The sequence below is a fragment of the Artemia franciscana genome, chromosome 7, assembly GCF_032884065.1.
Source record: "Artemia franciscana chromosome 7, ASM3288406v1, whole genome shotgun sequence".
Lineage (NCBI taxonomy): Eukaryota > Metazoa > Arthropoda > Branchiopoda > Anostraca > Artemiidae > Artemia > Artemia franciscana.
In genome coordinates this window covers 59,008,452-59,031,244 of record NC_088869.1, presented here as the reverse complement: position 1 = coordinate 59,031,244, position 22,793 = coordinate 59,008,452, and the positions used below count along the sequence as shown (strand labels likewise).

Here is a 22,793-nt window from a genome sequence, read left to right as displayed (position 1 = left end):
AATACAGTGTTGCGAGAGCAACACTTTGATTTTGTTTCTTTGCTATCGGTTAAACGCTGAAGTTGTCAGCCTATCGAAGCTTTTAAAACGTTATGTTCAAAGAAGAACGCGATCAGTAATCACATGATCAAAGGCTATTCCTCAGCGTTGAAAAACAACAATAACAAAAGAATATCGAAAGAAGGGACTAAATTGACTTTGCAGCCATGTGAACTTTATCTTTTTCAATCGTAGACATCATGACAGATCAACACTTGGAACAATATCTTATATAATCTAGTTGGTATTATAAAGCTATCCGTAACTTTTCAGGATCAAAATACCATAGATGACACTCTATTAATTATTACGAAACTGCCTCGTTGTTTTACGTTATCGTTTGTACCCGTTGCGTAAACACTTAATTCTAGGTTACAGTGAGTATTGGTAGGCTACACCAACTAGCAAAAGTTACAAACCCCTCTTCACTAAAGATGATTGTAGCCTAACAGACGATTATTACTTACAAGTTCCCTACATGTCTCACCACTGGAACCAACTCGGTCTTATCATCAAATACACTGGAAATAAATAATAGGTATACCAAATAGCAAAATTTGCAAACCCCTCACTGCCGAAAATGATTATGAGCTAACAGCCGACCTTTCCTTACAAGTTCCCTACATGTCTCACAATTGGTATCGGCTTATTTTTTGTTTCAGTGTGTACCCTACTACTGAAGTTGTCAATCCCTTGAAACTTTTAAACTAGTATATCTCATGAAGGAATTTTTGTATCAAAAAATGGATGACATATTCTTTAATCAGCTCATCAAGAGCTATCGACTGCCGTCGAAATTATTTTTTTTATCTGTCTTAGTTCAAAATTTGATTTTTTTTTTGCCGTAGGCCAACATTCTAACGTCACCACTTATAAAGGAGCAAAGAATAAGCTCCAATTTCTTTAGCAATGACAGAACTTCTAAAGTTTAAGAGGTACATCTGATAACATTTCTCTACCTCAATCCCAAGTCCGAAAAAAACAAATGATAAACCCAGCCAAAAATCACGGCAGCACTTTCGGACCCGTGGGAAAATGCCGCTTTTTTGCTTCTGTAATTTTTTCTATTTATCATTCAAAGAAGATATATTGGCTGTGGGGCCGGGTAACTGCCGCATATATTTAACACTTATAGATTTTAGTCCATCTTCAATTTGAAACTGGTGCCTGCCTGCTTGCCTGCTAGAACGGAGCTTTCCACTCGAAAGCAGAAACATGGTTTGATGAAACGAAAGCTTGGCTGCACAACTTCAGATACTCCTCTCTGACATAGGCTACATAACTCCACTTCACTTCCAACACCATAGGCTCTGGCTCGTGGACAAGCAAAAACCATCCTTTTTGGCCCCAGGCAAGAGTTCTGCAGAGCTTTCCAAAATGTAATGCCATATTCATTAATCAGGCCTGAGGTCCACACTTTCCGTAAAAACCGCACAGGTTAGACCCTTACCAGTTTCCAGGAATAAGCCAACATCGGTGGCATAGAAAAAAAAAGACAAAAGACAAAACCAAAGTGTTGCTCTCGCAACACAACTAGATGCGAGGAAAAGAGGTGCTATCATTTCTCTTCGTGAATGTGTATTTCCAAAGTTACAGTTTTGGTATGTTCATTCTATTTTGTCTCATCTCCGGCGGATCGAGTTGTAAATTTCAAGTGTATGTTTTTTAGGGGGGGGGGGTCAGACAGCCCCAAACCGATCGTTACGAAATAGCACAAGCTACGGTTTTTTTTTATCATTGCATGCCAGTCGTCCAACAGGCTTTGATTCTAATAAAAAATAAGATTTAGTCTAAGAATAATCCCCACAGCTAGTCACACACAGAAAATACAGAAGACCAGACATATTTATATACGTGACTAATAAATGACATTCAAAATCATAAAATTTACTGAAATTTCTGAAAAGCTGCATCGACATTACATCAAATGCCCAACTTACTTGCAACAATACACATATATCCGGATACAACCAAATGAGCACCACGCTATCTCTTAGGGGAGAAGAGGTCCTCTTCCAACTTGCGGGCATATAATTACAAAGTAATTGAACTTATTTGATTTTATCTAGAGAGACCTGCATTCAAAGTAAGATCATATTCAAATTTGAAATATTTTGAATTTCGTAATCTTAGGTAAACATATTTCTGACCTTTAAAGGGAGGAAGCTATCGGAAACTTCTTTCTATGGGAGGATAGAGAAACAGTACACTTTTCGGTCCCAATTTTCAATCAAATAGCTCGTGGTAACGAATTGTAAGTAAGGAGCGATGCAGCTCAATAATAAACAAAACAGTAAGAAACAGAGTCTTGATAGCAATGGATGCATCAAAATAATCAAATTTTGATGCTTATTCAAAGTACATTAAAATCATCAAGTTTATTGTTACCCATCAAGAGTGACGGGCCTGAGAATATTTGTTTGATTTTTGAGTAAAGGGGGAGACACCCCAAAAATATCAAGTTATTTTGATGTACATTACACCATCAGATTCAGCATATTAAAGGACCTTACACTACCTCCTATACACAAAAAAGTGGAATTTAGCATTGTTTTACAGAAACAAGATCAGGATACGTGCTTATTTGTTTATTATTTTATCTTTGTTTGTTTTTCCCAGGGGTAATTGTATTAAACAAGTGAACGTTGAAAATCGGGAGAGTGCTCATTTAATGGGAAATCAAAGAGTCCTAGTGCCCTTTTTAAGTGACCAAAAATATTGGAGAGCAGCTAGCCCCCCTACCACGCCATTTTTTTCCAAAGTCGTCTAATAAAGATTTTTAGATAGCCATTTTGTTCAGCATAGTCGAAAGATTTAATAGATGTCTTTGAGGATGATTTGAACCCTCAAAGCCCCCAACTGAGTGGCTGCAAGCTATGAACTTTACCCATTGTTTAAATATAGTATTGGCTAGTGGAAAGGAAACAAATACATTTCTGAGGGGTTACGTAGAAGGATCTTTCCATGGAGTGGAAGCTGGATTTCACGGCACAATTCAAAAAACGATCAGATATTAAATTAAAACAGAAAACCTTTTTTTACTGAAAGTAAGGAGCAACATTAAAACTTAAAACGAACAGAGATTATTGCTTATATGATGTCAATACCTCGCTCTTTAAGCTGAAGTTTTTTTTTAACTTTAAAATAAGATTATTATTCTAATGGAACGGCCCTTGTGTTTCAGGGGTCGTTCTTAAATAATTGGAACAAAAAGTCAAATTTTAGCGTAAAAAGCGATGTATCGAGGAGTGGGCAACTCCCCTCATATACCTAAAGATTTCTTATCGTTTAAAGTTATAATGTTGCTCCTTATTTTCAGTTCAAAAAACTTTGTTTTTGTTTAATTTCATTTTCCAAAGAGTCCCTTTGCTCTATCCCACTGAGCGCAGTCATCATAATTATGATAATGCCAGTGATGTGGTGAGAAGATTTCAAACACATTACAATTTAATTATGAAGTAACCTACCAAGAAATACAATTGTTTGGGGTATGCACATTTTCAAAACCTACCACAAGATAATAGCTTACAGAACAAAATTACTTTTGCCTATCTTTTTCTCAGTTTTGTTTTACCTTACTTGATGTAAACAGAAAACAAAATAAAACGCGTTTATTCTACTCCTGGTAGCAGAAACGCCACACAGTCTCACCAAACGCTTCGTTCTAAGCACATTAATCATGTACAAGAGAGAAAATTCACGTTTTGTGTGCGCTACATCTGAAAAACAGCCTGCACGAATATTTACATATACATTGAATAAATATTAAATCAAAAAATTCACGAACAAATAATGTTAAATAACAAATATATCCAAAGAACTGAGGGACAGGGGTTTTAAATCTGATTTTCAGTAGTATTTTTTAGATCAGTTTTGATACCTGCTATGTTTGCCATGAAAACCTGTGAACACAAGGCAAGTCAATGGGGGATACACCCTTGAGGGATTTTTATAGCTTCAGGAATGTTCTTGCATAATAGCCAAGTCTTAATTCGTTAATACTCATTCCTTTGACTGATTAATTTGTTTCGTTTTTAGTAAAAGTTGCCCTCCCAAAAAGAATTAACATTAAATTATAGCAATTTTTCATCGTTCTTTGAAGAAAAGGTTCCTCGACTCCAATCTAAATATAGTAGACAAATTACAATATATTTCAAAAACTTATCTTTTGTTATTTTCAAAATTTTTGAGTTTTTTAAAATTAAAATATTTAAGTTGCGAACCAGGCACGTATGTAGAGGGAGGAAGGTTTTAAACCCAAACCATCCGCTCTTAAAAATCCAAGGATGTTTATGATTTCACATACACTATCTTGGATTTTCAATATAATTTGCTCCTTTGCATATTTTTTACAGAAAATTTGACTCCCCCTCCCAAAGAAAATATTCTTCATATGTTCATATTCTTCAATACTTTTAATGCTCAATATTGGTCTAAAAAAGGGTCGAAAAAGAGAACCAAATTTTTTCTCTGAAGAAGGAATATTTTTAGAATTTTATCTGGATGTTATTCCACATAGACACACGGCAGACATTACATATACTACCATAACTATTTGAAAGCTTTAAAAGGGCAAACAAAAGCACGCAAGGACTCAAAGGGTTAATAAGTCATTAAGACATCGTACCTCGAAAGTAAGTTTCCTATCCATGAAGCCAAACGGTGAGTAAGGGAGCCCGAGCTGCCTACAACCTCCGCCACCTTGCTTATAGCTTTCCCTAACCTGTCAAAAATAAACCCCATCACATCCTCTTTAGTAGCGACATAAAAAAAAAACAGGGCAAATGTAGACTATGCAAAAGTTCACATGATTAAAAAAACTGAAGAAGCTTTTTTCCCTCAGTCAACAGATCTTTTTCTTAGTATTTATTGACATTTACATGTTGGAATTACCTCTGAAAAATATAAACCTCTTTCTGGAGCTTTATCCTAATTAAATAAACAAGTTTTTAAACTGCTAGTAAGAAGCGACATTAAAACTTAAAACGACCAGAAATTATTCCGTATATGAAAGGGGTTGTCCCCTCCTCAACGCATCGCTCTTAACAATAAAGTTTGACTCTTTCTCACAACTTTACTTTTTAAAACAATAAGAAACTTTAGCGTAAAGAGCGAGGAGTTGAGGAGGGGACAACTTCTTTCATATACGGATTAATTTCTGTTCGTTTTAAGTTTTAATGTCGCTCCTTACTAGCACTTATAAAACTTGTTTTTTATTTATTTTTTAACTTTTTTTTTTAACTAATGCATGTTTTGATTTTGGCTCACCGCATATGAATAATTAAAACGTGAATAATTTCTACACCAAACCTGCTTTCTCATTTACAAAAATTGAGCAAAGAAAAAACAGGTTTAATTTCGACAAAGCAGTGAACAAAAATAAAATCTAAAAACTACACTTTAACTAAAAAGAAAATAAAAATACTCCGAATATTTCGGCCTTACATCCGGGAGCCTTTCTCAACGGAAAAAAAAATTACAACCGACAATTTAAGACTTTTTAAAGACACTTTTCAAAAAACCACGACACCTAAAACACACACAAACACAAATATATGTATATGTATATATATATATATATATATATATATATATATATATATATATATATATATAAACAATAAAATAAATAAGAAACTCAACATTATAAATTTTGTTCTTATTTATTTTATTATATATATATATATATATACATATATATATATATATATATATATATATATATATATATATATATATATATATATATACTAGCTGTTGGGCTGGCGCTTTGCGCCACCCCAGCACCTAGTTGGTGGGGGCGCTTCGCGCCCCCCCCAAGCCCCCCCGCGCGCGTAAGTCGTTACGCGCCATATTAGTTACGCGCCATTGTAGTTGTGTCCCTATGTCCCACCTGTGAATATATATATATATATATATATATATATATATATATATATATATATATATATATATATATATATATATATATATATATATATATATATATATATATATATATATATGTTTTTAACTACGTAAAACTTGCGAATATACAACATTCTTTGCTGTCCCATTGTCTGTGCATATAAATAGATTGTCAGGTTTACCGACTCTTGAACATGCAACATATAATGGTCCATGGGAAAACAATCCGTATTCAGATCTATACCTCATGATTCTAATGATTGCCCTTGAGCTTTGTTGATGGCGATTGCTAATGGACCATTCCCTGAGTCGCCATCGTCATTTATATATCCCCCTGTGCACCCCGGCGTCCCCTTTGTAGTTATGTCCCTGTGTCCCGGTCGTCATTTATATTCCCTGTGTCCCGGTCGTCATTTGTGTCCCGGTGTTCCAGTCTGTGATTTCTCTTTGAGTGTCCCGGGCGTCATTTATATTCCTTGTGTCCCGGTGTCCCGGTCGTCATTTATATCCCCCTGTGCCCCCCGGCGTCCCCATTGTAGTTGTGTCCCTGTGTCCCGGTCGTCATTTATATTCCCTGTGTCCCGGTCGTCATTTGTATCCCGGTGTCCCGGTCTGTATATACATTCGTTTTTTAGTTTTGTTTTTCTCCTTTATTTTTTTCCTTTTTTCTTTTTTTTCTTTTTTAGTTTATTTAGATTTTTAGATTTTTTAGTTTTTTTATTAGTTTTTAGTTTTTTTGTAGTTTTTACCATTTTTTTAGTTTTTTTTTTTACTTATGTCCTGGTCGTCATTTATACTCCCTGTGTCCCGGTCGTCATTTGTGTCTCGGTGCTTTGTTGATTGCTAATTTATATTATATTTATATTTTTTATATTTATTAATATTTTTTTAGTTTTCTTTTTCTCTTATTTTTCAGTTTTTTCCTTTTTTTTAGTTTTTTCTTTTTTAGTTTTTAGTTTTTTTTTGTTTTTTACCTTTTTTTAGTTTTTTTAGTTTTTTTAGTTTATTAGCTTTTTTAGTTTTTTTATTAGTTTTTAGTTTTTTTTTAGTTTTTGCCTTTTTTTAGTTTTTTCAGTTTTTTTTAGTTTTTAGTTTTTTACCTTTTTTTAGTTTTTTTTTAGTTTTTTAGCTTTTTTAGCTTTTTTAGTTTTTTTCTTTTTAGTTTTTTTTGTAGTTTTTACCTTTTTTAGTTTTTTTTCTTCTTTTGTATTAGTGTGAAATAATTCAGACGTCATATGCGGACAAACACGACGTCACTCGACAGACAGACAGACAGACATAACCCACAAACAACTTATTTTTATATATATTTATTCATATTTTTTTAGTTTTCTTTTTCTCTTTTATTTTTCAGTTTTTTCCTTTTTTTTAGTTTTTTTCTTTTTTAGTTTTTAGTTTTTTTTTAGTTTTTTACCTTTTTTTAGTTTTTTTAGTTTTTTAGCTTTTTTCGTTTTTTTATTAGTTTTTATTTTTTTTGTAGTTTTTGCCTTTTTTTATTTTTTTTCAGTTTTTTTTTAGTTATTAGATTTTTACCTTTTTTTAGTTTTTTTTTAGTTTTTTAGCTTTTTTAGTTTTTTTTCTTTTTAGTTTTTTTTGTAGTTTTTACCTTTTTTAGTTTTTTTCTTCTTTTGTATTAGTGTGAAATAATTCAGACGTCATATGCGAACAAACATGACGTCACCTGATCCACAGATCCACACACAGACAACTTATTTTTATATATATAGATATATATATATATATATTTGTTGTGTTTTAATTGTCGTGGTTTTTTTTGTGATGTATTAAAAAAGTCTTAAATTGTTGGTTGTAATTTTTATTCTTTTGAGAAAGGCTCCCGGACGTGGGGCCGAAATATTCGGAGTATTTTTTTTTTTTTAGTTAAAGTGCAGTTTTTATTTTTTTATTTTTGTTCACTTCTTTGTCGAAATTAAACCCGTTTCTTCTTTGCTCAATTTTCGTAAATAATTAAAACGAAATTTGGACAATAATTTATTTTTAGCTAAATGGATGAGCCCTAGTTGCACTCTAATTTGTGGTTACTTAAAAAGGCAACTAGAACTTTTTATTTTTACGAACGTTTTTATTAGTAATAAATATACGTAACTTACGAATTAACTTACGTAACGAACTTCTATATTTATATATTTTTATTACGTATATAAGGGAGTTCTCTCCCTCTTAAATACCTTGCTCTTTATACTAAAGCTTGAATTTTGTCCCAATTCTTTAAAATTTGGGACCCCTGAATCACAAAAGCCGTAGAATCAATAGTTGAAATTACTAACTATACTTTAGCGTAAAGAGTGAGGCATTGTGGAGGAGACGGATCCCCTTTTATACGTAATAATTTGTGTTCGTTCTGGATTCTAACGCTGCTCCTTACTTCCAGCTGAAAAAACTTTCTTCTTATTTATTTTCTCATTGTTTTTTTTTAAATAATGCAAGAAAATCGCGCCCATGATAAATTCCCTCATGATAAATTCCTCCATAGAAAGATCCTTCCACGTAACCCTCTCCCACCGACCCCCTTTAACGTGAAAATTTCCCCCTGAAAACATCTGTATACGTCCCAATAACCATTACTATATATAAACAATGGTCAAAGTTTGTAACTTACGGCCCCTCCCCAGGAGACTGTGGGGGATTAAGTCGTCCCGAAAGACATAATTATTAGGTTTTTCGACAATGCTGAAGAAAATGGCTATCTCAAAATTTTGATCCGGTGACTGTTGGAAAAAAAAAACAGCGTGTGAGGGGGCCTAAGTGCCATCCGATTTTTTTGGTCACTTAAAAAGGGCACTAGAACTTTTAATTTTTTAATAGAACGAGCCTTCTCGCGACATTCTAGGACCACTGGGTCGATACGATCACCCCTGGAAAAAAAAACACACAAAAAAGACAAATAAACACGCATCCGTGATCTAAATTATGGGAAAAAATACAAAATTCCACATTTTTGTAGATAGGAGCTTGAAACTTCTGCAGCAGGGTTCTGTGATCCGCTGAATCTGATGGTGTGAATTTCGTTAAAATTCTGCGACTCTTAGGGAGTGTTTTTCTCAGGCTCATACCTTTGATGGGTAAAACTAAACTTGATGAAACTTATACATTTGGAATTAACATAAAAATACGATTCTTTTGATGCAACTACGCTGCTTACTACAGTTCGTTACCACGAACTTTTCGTAAGGTAACTAGGTACTTCTCGAAATTTGTTTGATATGACTTGACTTGTGTTGTATTTTTTTCCAAGTTATATTTTACAGATCTTGTTTTTGTTTTTTTTTTTTTTTTTTAGTTACAGAAGACTTTTTGTCCACGAAAGCTCAGGCTTAAATTATTAATGCTCTAGTTGCATAATCAATCAACAATAAAAAAAAAATAAAAAAATGAAGATACAGTTTGGTTTGATTATAATGTACAATACATATGATCGAAAATTATTTGAACTCATTTTAGTATGAAATTGACAAAATTAAATTCAAAAAATATTTCAGGTTTTTAAAATAGCTTTTAAACTGTTCTAAATAGTAACACTCAATTGCTGGTACTTTCATTTTGGGGTATAAAGTTTGAAAATTTCGTTGAAAACATCTAAAGCTATAACTTAAAGCACTGCTTATAAGGTAAGAACCTTTACAATTTTACAAAGTAGTATTTATTGGCTCGTCAGTGGCCCAAAAAAAGATTTAAGCTGAATATCAATAGAAGCAGAGAAAAGCGCATCTTTATCTGCTACGTAATAATTTTTTGAGGGGATAGGGCATATAGTAGTTTCAAGGAGCCCCCAGCTAATATTCTACATTTCCTGTTTCCTTTTAGTAAAATAAAATAAACAATGGAGAAAACGAAACTCACAGTGTTTTTCGTGTTCTGTAATGTTCAAATTTAAACATGCCTCTTCCGTTCATTGTGATAACATGGCCATCTTTGTTGAACAAATCGAGACGGAATGGGTTCCCTTGAATAACCATACGGTTTACAGCGTCTAGTCCAAGAACTATGTGGTCGTCTTTCTTTTCAAGCAATATGATACTGAAAAATTAGATATACAGAAATTCGTTAGTGTCAAAGGTTGGTCCACAAACCTCCTATCCCCTCCCCTTGCATATATTACCCCAATAAATACCATATAACATAGAAAGACACCAGAGTACACGAATAGGTAAGCAGCCACCATAAAATTAGCAAGTTTAGAGATAATAATTAGTAATCAAGCATTTTAAATAAAGAAGTTTAAACAACTGGTTTTTCCTAGCATCAAACATCTTACGAACCCTTCGCTAGTGACATGGGAGTAAAAGCACAAGGAACTTGCGAAAGAATATCAGGTTTGTAATCTATAATAGATTGCTTTTTATGGCTCCAACCCTCTCCCCTTGCATGCTTTAGCTTAAAATATGTATAAAAAGGGAAGTAAAAAATTATGCATAAAAAGAAGCAAGTAAAAAATTATTTAACAGCAATAAATTTAGGGATGCATGTTTTCATTTTGCATCAAGCAGATTTTCAAATGGCTGAAGTTTGTGCACATTAGAAGCAACTAGAGACATTTCTGGTCTTGTAGTCTATAATAATCATCCTGCCAAATACACAAAGAACTAGATTTACATTGCCTAGGCATCGTTAAGTATTGCAGCCATCCTTTGTTGGCAAGGAATAACCGCTAGGAGAGGGTAAATAAATGTATTTTAGTTATAATCGCGGCATAGCCACATGGAGACAAATTTTTCCCCCTAGATATATCGGAAACACATAATTATGTAGAAAAATTATTGTTCTGTCTTAGTGTTGAAAAATTACCGTACATTAAAAACTCGGTAAGTAGAATAGGTAAAATAAGGTAAAATACGGTGAAATTGGTAAATACGGCAATCCCTAGGAAGTATAGGATAAAATTGGTGCTTTAAAGTTGCCATGTAGCTACAAGACCAGTTGAGCATTTCTTTTTAAGCGTTACTTTAAGTTTTTAATGATTCAGATTTTTCTGCGCTTAAAAAAGGCAATACCCTTTCATCTAGAGTTTCATCAATTTAATTAACAGTCTAGTTTTGTCCATTTAGTAATCTTGTGCTTAGGGTAATACTTCAGCACTTGGATAGTGCCTTATTTCAGACATCCATTTTGTAAAAAAAATTACCATTATTTGGGAGTACTATCACATTACCATTTTTTTTTTTTACTTTTAAACCTAAGAAATGTTACACTGACAGCCTTGCATATTTGCCACATTTTCAAATCATATCCATCTCATTTTTCATTTATTTATTAAAGCACCGAATAAAAGTAAAAAGGGGTTTGTAACAGTTGGATCATAATAGCAGAACATTCAGTCACTTTCACAGTCATTAAGACCATTTTGAACAGGATCTGCTGGCAAATCTCTCTCTTCAGATACTGATTCAGGTGACTGTGCCTGTTCCGAACCACAGGTTTTTTTTTGAAAGTTATGAAGAAAGTTATGTCAGAAGAAGTACATAGCCCATCATCTCTAAATGTGACCGTGGTCTAACAACCAATTTGTATTTACAACTCGCTTACTTTTCTCTGAATTATGTTTGTCCAATTCTTCTTAATTCTCAATTCAAGCTCCACCCCTTGTCTCTGAGTTGTGTTTCCTCAATTCTTTTGATCAAATGTTAGCTAAACTAATAGTCCGAAGTTACCAGCCCCATAACAAAGAAGATGACCGTGCTCTAACAACCAATCTTTTACTTGCACGTCTTACTGTAGCGGGCACGAAACAGAATTTTTTTTTACCCCCAAACACATTGGAAATACAACAGGTATGTCAACTAGCAACAGATGTCAACCTTTCACTGCAAAGATAATTAAGGTATAACAATCTATTTTCACTTACAAGTCCCTCTCTTGTTTTAATTTTATTTTAATTGCAAGGCGACCATAGAGCTGTCAACCCCTCCATGTCTTTAAAATAGCGCGTCGCTTTAGGAGATTTCGTACAAAAAAAAACTGATGTCAAATACTTTTATCAGCTCATTAAGGACTATAGATCAATGTTGAAGTAACCTTTTTGTTCTAGCTGACGTCTCATAGTAGCTGGAACAACAGAAAAGTATCTTTGAATTTATTTTTTAGTAACTTTTTCTAAAGATAGTTAACGAGTATCTTTGCTGAATTAACTGTGCATCATTATCATGATTGCTATTAACATCGGTCTAAAAAATACAAAAAATATCATTAGACTAAATTATACTGAAAGAGTAATGAATAAAATTGAAATCCATGAAGATTATACCCTTACAAACCTAATAAGGCAGTGGTCACTTCACAAACGTTCCCAGAGGAGGTCACTTTAAGTAATTTCTATAGCTTAGTTAAAGTAAAGGTACTACGGTTTACAACCTAGAATAGAGCCATAGCTTTTATAATCTAAATTCCATTAAGGGTCATAAACAATTCATAGGCGATTAACTTATTCTTTACTGAGGTGTTGGTGCTTTGCATTGCTCCTTGTGCAGCTATCTGGTGATTCTTGTGCAGCTATTTCTTAAATTGCCTATGAACCTTCTTGATCCTTTTGGCATTTCATTAGAAGAAAACAAGACAGTTATTTCGTTTGCAATTTAACGAGTTCTGCTCCATTCTTGTGCAGCTATTTCTTAAATTGCCTATGAACCTTCTTGATCTTTTTGGCATTTCATTAGAAGAAAACAAGACAGTTATTTCGTTTGCAATTTAACGAGTTCTGCTCCATTCTTGTGCAGCTATTTCTTAAATTGCCTATGAACCTTCTTGATCTTTTTGGCATTTCATTAGAAGAAAACAAGACAGTTATTTCGTTTGCAATTTAACGAGTTCTGCTCCATTCTTGTGCAGCTATTTCTTAAATTGCCTATGAACCTTCTTGATCTTTTTGGCATTTCATTAGAAGAAAACAAGACAGTTATTTCGTTTGCAATTAGAAGATAAGAAGATTATGCCACCTTCATTAAAAATTCAACTTAAATTTAAGAAATATTAAAGAACTCGTGACAGTTAATAAACCTAAGACAATGGACCAAAAACTAACTGTGATCCGGAAATTATTATTTTGTTCTATATAAACATATTTCATTTTAATTTGAATACTGTTTTTAAATTTATGGTAATAACGGACTATTTCATCGAAATATCTAGAGCTTTTGTATATATTGTTCACTGTCTAATTAAAGGATCTAACCCAATTGGAACTCTTATTGGTTTCTTGATCTTTTTATGCTTTTGGAAGTACTCGGTAAAAACTTCCTTCGAGACTTAACTGTCAAGAGTCAATTTTACAAAATTCTATTACAAGGGTTAAGTTACGAGGGACAGATTAATAAAAAAAAGCCGATGTGGTTTCACAAGCCACTGATCTTATTGCTGCTACCAACTGCTTGGAATCAGACAGAATAACTTCTTATGATGCAGAAGGTGTTTAAAAGGTACACAGCCTCCGAAAGTTCACTGAGAGAGACATTTGTGGTTCTTTTTTAACTTGGTATATCTAAAAACCTTTAATCTTCTCAAAAAGTAATATTTTCAAAGTAACATATACATTTTAGCAAAAAAAATAAATAAAAAGTGATAAAAATAAAACTCCCCTCATATACCTAAAAATTTCTGATCGTTTTAAGTTTTAATGTTACTCCTTATTTTCTGTTCAGAAAACTTGTTTTTTTTAATTAAATTTTCCAAAGAGTCCCTTTGCTCTATCCCACTGAGCGCAGTCATCATAATCATGATAATGCCAGTGATAAGGTAAGACTTTATAGCTTCTTATGATGCAGAAGCTGTTTAAAAGGTACACAGCCTCTGAACGTTCACTGAGATACTTGTGGTTCTAAAAAACCTTTATCTAAAAACCTTTAATCTCCTCAAAAAGTAATGTTTTCAAAGCAACATATACATTTTAGTAAAAAAATAAAAAAATAAAAAGTGATAAAAATAAAAATCCCCTCATATAAAAAAATAAAAATAAAAAGTGAAGCGGGTAATTAATCATACCTGTTGCCCTTTCCCGATTGTGAACGAAATAAAAATCTTAGGAGTAACTTTCACTAGTGACTTTCCCTTTCAGTGCCCATATTAATTTAACCGTCCACAAGGCTAATGCAAGCCTTCAGACACTTACCAAAATGAGGCGTTTTGGGTGTGATACTGAAAGTCTTCTCCGTGCCTGCATGTGTTATGTTCGCCCGTTGCTTGAGTACGCGTGCCCGGTGTGGGGTCCATCTCCTATCAGCACAGCGTACCTATTACACGACATAGAGTCCGTCCAGAAAAGAGCTACAAGGATTATACTCCGAAACCATGACATACCCTATGATCAAGCCCTCACTAAATTAAATTTATCTCCACTTAAAGCCCGGCTTGAACACCTTATTCAGCAATTTGGAAAATCCGTCCTAGCCAATAAGAGCCACCGATCAATACTACCCGAACCAGCCCCTCCCAATAGCCGAACATGGTTACAAAATAAACTTGTACCCCCTAAAGTACGAACTAATCGTTACGCCAACACATTTGTGCCTTTCTTCACATCCATTTTTAATGCTGAGTCGTAGTGTGTGATTGTTGTTTAAATGTATGATTTTTGTTAAAAAGCTGAATTTAGCTATGCTATGATAGTTTTTAAATATACCGATCTCTCTCTCTCTCTCTCTCTCTCTCTCTCTCTCTCTCTCTCTCTCTCTCTCTCTCTCTCTCTCTCTCTCTCTCTCTCTCCTCTCTCTCTCTCTCTCTCTCTCTCTCTCTCTCTCTCTCTCTCTCTCTCTCTCTCTCTCTCTCTCTGTTAATTGAAAATTTTTTTAGAGGTGTGGGTTGTTAAATTGGGTAGCTGAAAATTAAAAGTAGTTGAAAAAAAGAAGAATACATAATTGTTTCTACTTACGGTGCTGTCTCGGGCTCACGAACAAGGGCATTTTCAACTTGGTATCGCTTCCGAAGACCATTTTTTTCTTGAATCTTTATTCTGAATGCATAGTTGTGTAATGCAATTATCTCTAATGTGAGGGGTATATTTGCTTCAACATTAATTACATCTATAAAAGCTCGCTCTTTATGCAAGGATAGAGACTTTAAATCTGCTATATATGCTGATGGAGTTTCTCTTGTTGCTCTATGTCTCCTATAAAAACAAAATATAAAATATATAAATATCCATTAATCTTAAAAAATTGGCGCATGGGTTCAGCAAGTTTTTGGGTCTGATTGAAACTTATCCGGATAAATCAAAAGAAGGGACAGATCTCCTTATCCATTTGCAACTTTTAACCCCACCGATTGTCTTAATGAAGCTACAGGGGCAGATCCAGAATATTCTTGAGGGAGTGGTAGCGCATAATATGTTACATCGACAAACTTGTGAACAAAGAAATACCTGCAAAAGGGAATCTTGACAATTGTGTCGTAGGTAGGTGGTGGAAATGGTCGTAAATTTAATCTAAAATCTGGTGAGGTTTAAAGTTCTAATAAATCTTTTGAAATTAAAATGGTGATATAAAAAATAGTAAGTTATAAAAACCGCCCGCCATACAAAATAAAAAAAAAAGCTGTTCACCATCTATAAAAAAATGATATTTAATATTTCCTGCATAATGTTTTGCCATTGCACTTCTGACCGATACAGAGAGTGAGATATGCTTTTTATTGTCAGAAAACGATTGGTCTTGAACCATCTTTTGGGGTCATGCACTCTTTGTGATAATGTGTACAGGTTAAACCATTTAGCATGTCGCTTAACTTCATTGCATTGCTTAGTAACTATGATAGTAATGAAGAGTAGGAAATGAAGATAAAGATATGACTTGTATATTCGTAAAATATATATTAAACATTAAGTACTAGTTCTTTTAGGGGTGTAACAAGAAAAACAGAACAAAGAGATAGAAATGCATAGAAGAAATTTAAAACGAGGGGTTCAAGTATAGGCAATAAAGCATAAACTAATCACTGTTTCTTTTTAAAAATAATGTTTTAATTAACAATGTCAACATCGACAAAATCTCAAAAATTTACTAATCAAAATTTTACATTTCATAACGAAGTAGCGTATCTTTCCACTTTTTAAAGTTCTGTATGTTTCATTTAAGTTACAAAATGTTATAAAAAAAAAGTCTATTTTTGTATTTCCACAACCACCATGTCTAATTATTACATGTCAACCTCAATATTTTAATGTATATTTATAATGTCTAGTCCTGTCAGTTTATAGAGCTCTTCGTTAGTATTTCCACTTCTATTCATTCTAAAATATTCGAATAAACACCGAAATTATCAGAAAAATATGAATTCTAATAAAGATGCATGTAGGTATGTGCTTTAAACTAAGTATACGAGACGAATTAGTCCTTAAAAAAATAAATTAAAAAAAACTAATTTTTTTAGCTGAAAGTAAGGAGCGACATTAAAACTTAAAACGAACAGGAATTACTCCGTATATGAAATGAGTTGTCCCCTCCGCAATCCCTCGCTCTTTACGCTAAAGCTTTTAATTGTTTTAAAAAGTAGAATTGTGGCAAAGAGTCAAACTTTAGCGTAAAGAGCGAGGGATTGCGGAGGGGACAACTCATTTCATATACGGAGTAATTTCTGTTCGTTTTAAGTTTTAATGTCGCTCCTTACTTTCAGCTAAAAAAATTAGTTTTTTTTTATTTAATTTCTGAACGTTTTTGAATTAATGCATGTTTGGTTTTGGCTCTCCGCACATAAATTATTAAAATGAAATTTGTATATTAATTCTTTTTTTGGCTAAATGGCTTTCTCTTAATTTTGATCAGACGATTTTGAGAAATAAGGGGTGGAGAAGGAGGCCTAGTTGCCCTCCAATTTTTCGGTTACTTAAAAAGGCAACTAGGACTTTTAATTTTTAACGAACGTTTTTATTAGTAAAAAATATACGTAACTTAAGAATTAACTTACGTAACAAACTTTCATAACCTTATATTTTTATTATGTATACGAGGGGGTTTGTACCCTCGTTAATACCTCGCTATTTACACAAAATCGTAAGTTTTGTCCCAATTCTTTAAGAATGACCCCTGAATCAGAAAGGCCGTAGAATAAATAGTTGAAATTACTAAAAATACTTTAGCATAAAGAGCAAGGTATTTATCTCCTCCTAAATACCTCGCTCTTTATGTTAAAGTATTTTTAGAACCCCTCATATGCGTAATAATCTCTGTTCGTTTCAAGTTTCAATGCTACTTCTTCCTTTCATTTGAAAAAAACGTTTTCATGTTTATTTTTCATTGTTTTCTTATAGTAATGCTAGAGAATCCTGCGCCCTTGTCATTGAATTTTTCTTCCCCCATGACATATTCCTCGAAGGAAAGATCCTCCAGCATAGCCCCCTCTCCTCAGCCCCACCCCCAAACAAAATAAAATCCCCCTGAAAACGTCTGTACACTTCCCAATAACCATTACTATATGTAAACACTGGTCAAAGTTTGTAACTTGCAGCCCCTCCCCCAGATATTGTGGGGGAGTAGGTCACCCCCAAAGACATAGTTATTATGGTTTTCGACTATGCTGAACAAAATGGCTATCTCAAAATTCTGATCCGTTGACATTGGGAAAAAATGAGCGTGGGAGGGGGCCTAGATGCCCTCCAATTTTTTTGGTCACTTAAAAAGGGCACTAGAACTTTTTATTTCCGTTAGAATGAGCCCTCTTGCGACATTCTAGGACCACTTGGTCGATACGATGACCCCTGGGGAAGAAAAAAAATAAATAAACACGCACCCGTGATTTGTCTTCTGGCAAAAAATACAAAATTCCACATTTTTGTAGATAGGAGCTTGAAACTTCTACAGTAGGGTTCTCTGATACGCTGAATCTGAAGGTGTCATTTTCGTCAAGATCCTACGACCTTTAGGGGTGTTTCCCCCTATTTTCCTAAATAAGGCAAATTTTCTCAGGCTCGTAACTTTTGATGGGTAAGACTAAACTTGATGAAATTTATATATTTAAAATCAGCATTAAAATGCAATTCTTTTGATGTAGCTATTGATATCAAAATTCAATTTTTTAGAGTTTTGGTTACTATTGAGCCGGGTCGCTCCTTACTACAGTTCGTTACCACGAACTTTTTGATAATTATGTGTTTGTTATTTTTGTATTTGATAGGTATAGATTGGTGGTTTAAATTCTCAGGGTTTCCAGATTTGCTAGATTTCTAATTATTTTTTTTTAAATCTTGAGATTTTAATATATTCAATTTAAAGTTTAAATCTTGAAATGTCTGTTGAGCACAAAACTAAAAATTTGAAATTTAATTCGGATTTAGCATTAGATAAGAGAATGTAAAAATTTTGATTTATAAGTAGCTAATTGTGGAAATATGATTTGAAGTATACAAATCCTCAGTGGTATATATAGCAATTTAGACAATTTTTATGGACAAATATATGCTATCTCTATACAAAAACATAACAATATTTTGTGACTGGTTGGTGTTGAGAAGGTGAGAAATTCTGAAGTAATATTGTAGTTGCATTCCATTTCTGTGGTTAACTCAAGTTGTATGAACTTCCACTTTTTACCAAAGTTTTATAAGTAAATCCATCTATGAAAGGTAGATAAAAAAACAAAATTCAAATTTAAATTCAAATTCATTTTATTTAAAAAACATGCGACGGACAGAGCCGATTATCAGTTTTTATTGTCATGCACACACAAAAATCCGTCAACAAGTCAAAATTAACATTCACAAAATTATAATATATACAATTAACAATAATAATTGTCACATACACACGAAAAAAAGTCGACAAGTATACACAAAATTATAATATATACAATTAACAACAATAATCCGGATTAAAAAGTAAACCCAGCATTAAACAACTTAACAAACGAGGGCACAAAACTAAGCTCATAACGAGCATGTGACACAGTCACAGGTTGAAGTTTCGGTACAGGGTCTGCAACAGCCCTGAGTGGCCTTACCCGTGCCGGTTGATGTTGGGGCGGGAGGATATTTCGGTGTATAGGGCTGGACAAAATTTTATTGCCAAAGGATAGGGCTAGTTTTAAACAACGAGATTGAAGGGTTTGAAGTTGAAACTGATTAAGGAGGGATATGTACGGTACTTTTGGGGCTTTTGAGATTACTAGGAGGGCACGGTATTGCACCCTCTCAACCCGGTCCGACTGTTCCCTAGTCAGCCCGATATGCCATACAGGGCAACAGTATTCAAGTGTGGAACGTATAGATGCGTAGGAGGTGTGGTGCAGGGATTCCATGGCGAGCCAACAACTTCAGAGACCTGATGGCCAAATTAGCTTTTTTTTAACATGTCATCAACATGTTTATTCCACTTCAGACCCGAAATGATATGAACGCCGAGCAGTTTAATTTCGATCACGTGACTGGCGCAGGGAATAGGTGGATTAAAAACTGGCGTAGATTTTAAAAAAGAAAATATTAAAATTACAAATTTATCAAAGTTGACAGTTATTTTGTCCACCTTTGCCTCTTGACATATATCATTCATTAGTGAACCTGCTCTGCTTGGTAGGTTTCTTCGACAACATTCAATGAGTGACAGAACGTCGACATACTTCCAGCGGTCATCCAGTGTTGTTGCCAAATCATTTATCATGACAAGAAACAAAATTGGTCCCAAGAGGGTACCTTGGGGAACTCCACAAAAAATGGGCAGTGGGTCGGAGTAGGTGGACTTATATTTTGTCCGTTGATATCTACCAGAAAGAAAACTAGCAATTAAACGCACAAGGAATGAATGTACACCTAGTCCAAGAAGTTTTTTTTTTACAAGAATATTGTGGCAAATTAAATCAAAAGCTTTTCTTAGATCTATTGCAATAAGATTAATCCAAGATTCTGGTTCATTAAGTTTTTGCAAAATACTGTCCATTATACTTACTAAATAATGAGATGTAGATGTGTTCGGCATATTTCCAAACTGCCTCGGATCAATTTTGTCCAGAATACGGTCTTTCAGCCATGCTGTAACAAAACTTTCATACACTTTGCTAAAAATTGGTGTCATGGTGATGGGTCTTACACCCGAAAAATCATTGGGGGCATCTTTTTTTGGTATTGGTGTAATGAACTTATTTTTCCAAATTGATGGATACTCACCTGCTTTTGTCACCTGATTAAAAAGAAGTGTTAGGGGGCCACTAAGATAATCTGGAAATGCTTTGATGAGATCGACGGGAATATCTACAGGGGTAATGCTTGTTCTTTTAAGCCTTTTTAATTTGAAAACACCTGGGACTCTGATATTAAAGGGAAATCAAAAGACTCAGGAGGAGGGGTGGGTACTTCCACGCTCAGCAAAGGCGGGAGGGATTGCACAATGTTACCCAGATGTTTATTAAGGGAGTTGGCTGTTACGACGCCATCTTCATCAATGCCAAAATCGACTCCTTTTTCACCTTGCCTGTCATCCTTTTGATTCGGTTGTACCACTGGCTTGGTTTGGACTCGAACAGATGATTAACTTTACGTTCTACATATTTGTTCGCGTGTTTTCGTGTGACTTTTCTTAGTTTGTTTTTCAACCTGTTGGCTTGTTGGGTATTACCATGACGGAAAAGCCATCTCTTTTCCATTACCAATTTCTTAACTTCTTGTGTAATATATGGTCGATCTGACGAGAAACGTTTGGTTGACTTCTCAGGAAAACAGGCCTTGTAATTTTGAAGCAAAGTTTCTTGGAAAATAATGGCTTTTTCGTTGCTACCTTTAACATCTTGAAATTTTTCTCATTTCTCGCAGCTTAACCATTGGCCAAAAGTCAGAAGCCCCTCATTTGTGATTGGTCGAATGATAGTTACAGTTGTAGTGTAATCGATTTTAATGGAACAGGTGGGGTTAAGTTCAAGAGAAAAGTAGTAGCTTCCTCCAATCGGAGCCCCGGTCGCAGGTATGTTGTAAAATTCTTGCATATTTGTGGAAATTCGGTCAAGGGAGGTGCCACTTTTGGTTGTGGGAAAATTGACGAGCTGCTTCAGGCCAATTCAGGCCTGTTATTTGCCTTCTTTTATAAACAATTTTTCGAAAACCTATCCTTCTCAAATGATTACTCCAGCCTTTGAAGGAGTTTATCGACTAATGTGCTTAGTTTTAAGTATATACTTATAAAACCTTTATTAGAGTTCTAAAGAGTTTGGCCTTTATTTTATTGTTTTAGGATGAACAGAGGAGATGATATGTCACATAATGCAGAGTTTTAATTAGATAAAAATAGGCAGTAAAGTGGCCATCATTTGCTCACCAAAATACAAAACTTAAAGTAATAATTTTTGTACTTCTCGTACATTTACTGTCTATTATACAAATCTTAAAAACAACGATGTTGTAAAAGCCATACTGCTTTGCAAAAAAGCAAGCCAAAAAAAAAAAAAAAAAAAAACAACAGAAAGCCAAAAAAAGGTAACAATATCAATTTATTCACCTCAGTGCCATAGCAAGACTCGAAAACGAGTTTTTGACAGTAAAAAGAAGTGAATATTTTGCTTTTCCATCCTGTTGTGACAAAACAATCTTGAAATATCATTTCGACAGCCTTATGAGGTTAGGATTTTAAATTTCCACTCCTTATTATTACAAAATGAAGATTTTTGCCTCCCAGTTGGCGTTTGTGGTAATGCAGACAGATTCCCTTGATAAACCTAAATTTAATTAAATACTTTTTGCCGATGTACATCATTAGTAAAATATAACAGAGACCACATAAAGTAACTAAAACCTAGTTTCAAACTTATTTACAAAAAGAAACAGTCTTAACAATTAAACAATCAGCTATTCAAACTAATTACGAAAAATTAACCCAAACCAGAGCAAGCGGTCCCAACCATAATTCCACCACTACGTCAGGTGGGGGGGGGGCGCCCCCTGGATCCATTCAAGTCTGAACTTGCCCAATAACTAGCGTCGCAGGAAAAGAATTTACATGAACTCAAGTGTTGTTATGTGATGCTGTCTACATGGAATTTCAAAAAACAGTTTGGCAGTCATAAAATTTACAGAGAGACAGTATTCCAGGGTTAGTGACCAAAAATATTGGAAAGCACCCTGAAAGAACAGTCAAACTTTAGAATCAAATACAAGGTATTGAGGAGGGGCCAACCCAGTTATATATGTAATAATTTCTGTTTGTTTTAAGTTTTAATGTTGCTCTTGATTTTTAGTAGAAAAAGCTTGTTTTCTATGTTTAGCAAAGGAAAAAATCCAGCATCTTACTGAACCAAGTCATGTTGGAAACCTCAAATCAGCTTCCGCTTCCCATTACATTATTTTTCTTACTGGCTCCAATGGGAAAATTCTTGGAAAGCCTAATGTCTGGCTAAATTTAATCTCCCTCAATCTTCAAAAGGCTTTGAATAGGCAAAATGCACTGGAGCACATGAAATTAACCCTTGTTTCTGTCAAAAGATATTCCTTAAAGCATACAATTGTCAAATTTACTGTACAGTTCATTGATGGTCAGGTCCTTCATTTTTATCCCAATAACATTATTTCATTGTTGCAATTCCATCCACATTGCAACAAAGAAATAGTCTGCCAAGGAACTTTAAAACCACAAAAAAAAAAAAAATCACAGAATTTTCACTACAAAAAATCAAACAAAACTCTCATTTCCTTTGGTCAACACTCCATCCAAGGATCCCCAAAACCTCCTTTGCATTGCTGATGTTCCTCAAACTGAGTGGTGTTCTTTCAATGAGGCTGAATTCTCTCCACCTGACCCCCAGCTTGAACACAAATATTCTGAAGATCTTGATCAATTTTTTTATGCATCCTCTGACTCTGACTTTACAGAATCTGTAATGTCTGTGGCTGATGCTATTATGTGTCTTAAGACAAAGATGTCTCAAGGCATAGA

At 34.0% G+C, this 22,793-nt stretch overlaps 1 protein-coding gene across 1 annotated transcript in view; it reads right to left on the bottom strand.

The window, feature by feature from the left end:
* Positions 1-4,626: 4,626 nt before the first annotated feature.
* LOC136029542 (neutral alpha-glucosidase AB-like) overlaps positions 4,627-22,793 on the bottom strand; it is a 32,496-nt gene continuing 14,329 nt past the window's right edge. Inside the window, exons 2-4 of the mRNA XM_065708012.1 lie at positions 14,825-15,061; positions 9,808-9,984; positions 4,627-4,762 (exon numbers count right to left, since the gene is read on the bottom strand). Of these exons, the coding sequence (XP_065564084.1) occupies positions 4,642-4,762; positions 9,808-9,984; positions 14,825-15,061 (535 nt within the window). The 3' untranslated portion in view covers positions 4,627-4,641. The remainder of the gene's footprint in view (positions 4,763-9,807; positions 9,985-14,824; positions 15,062-22,793) is intronic.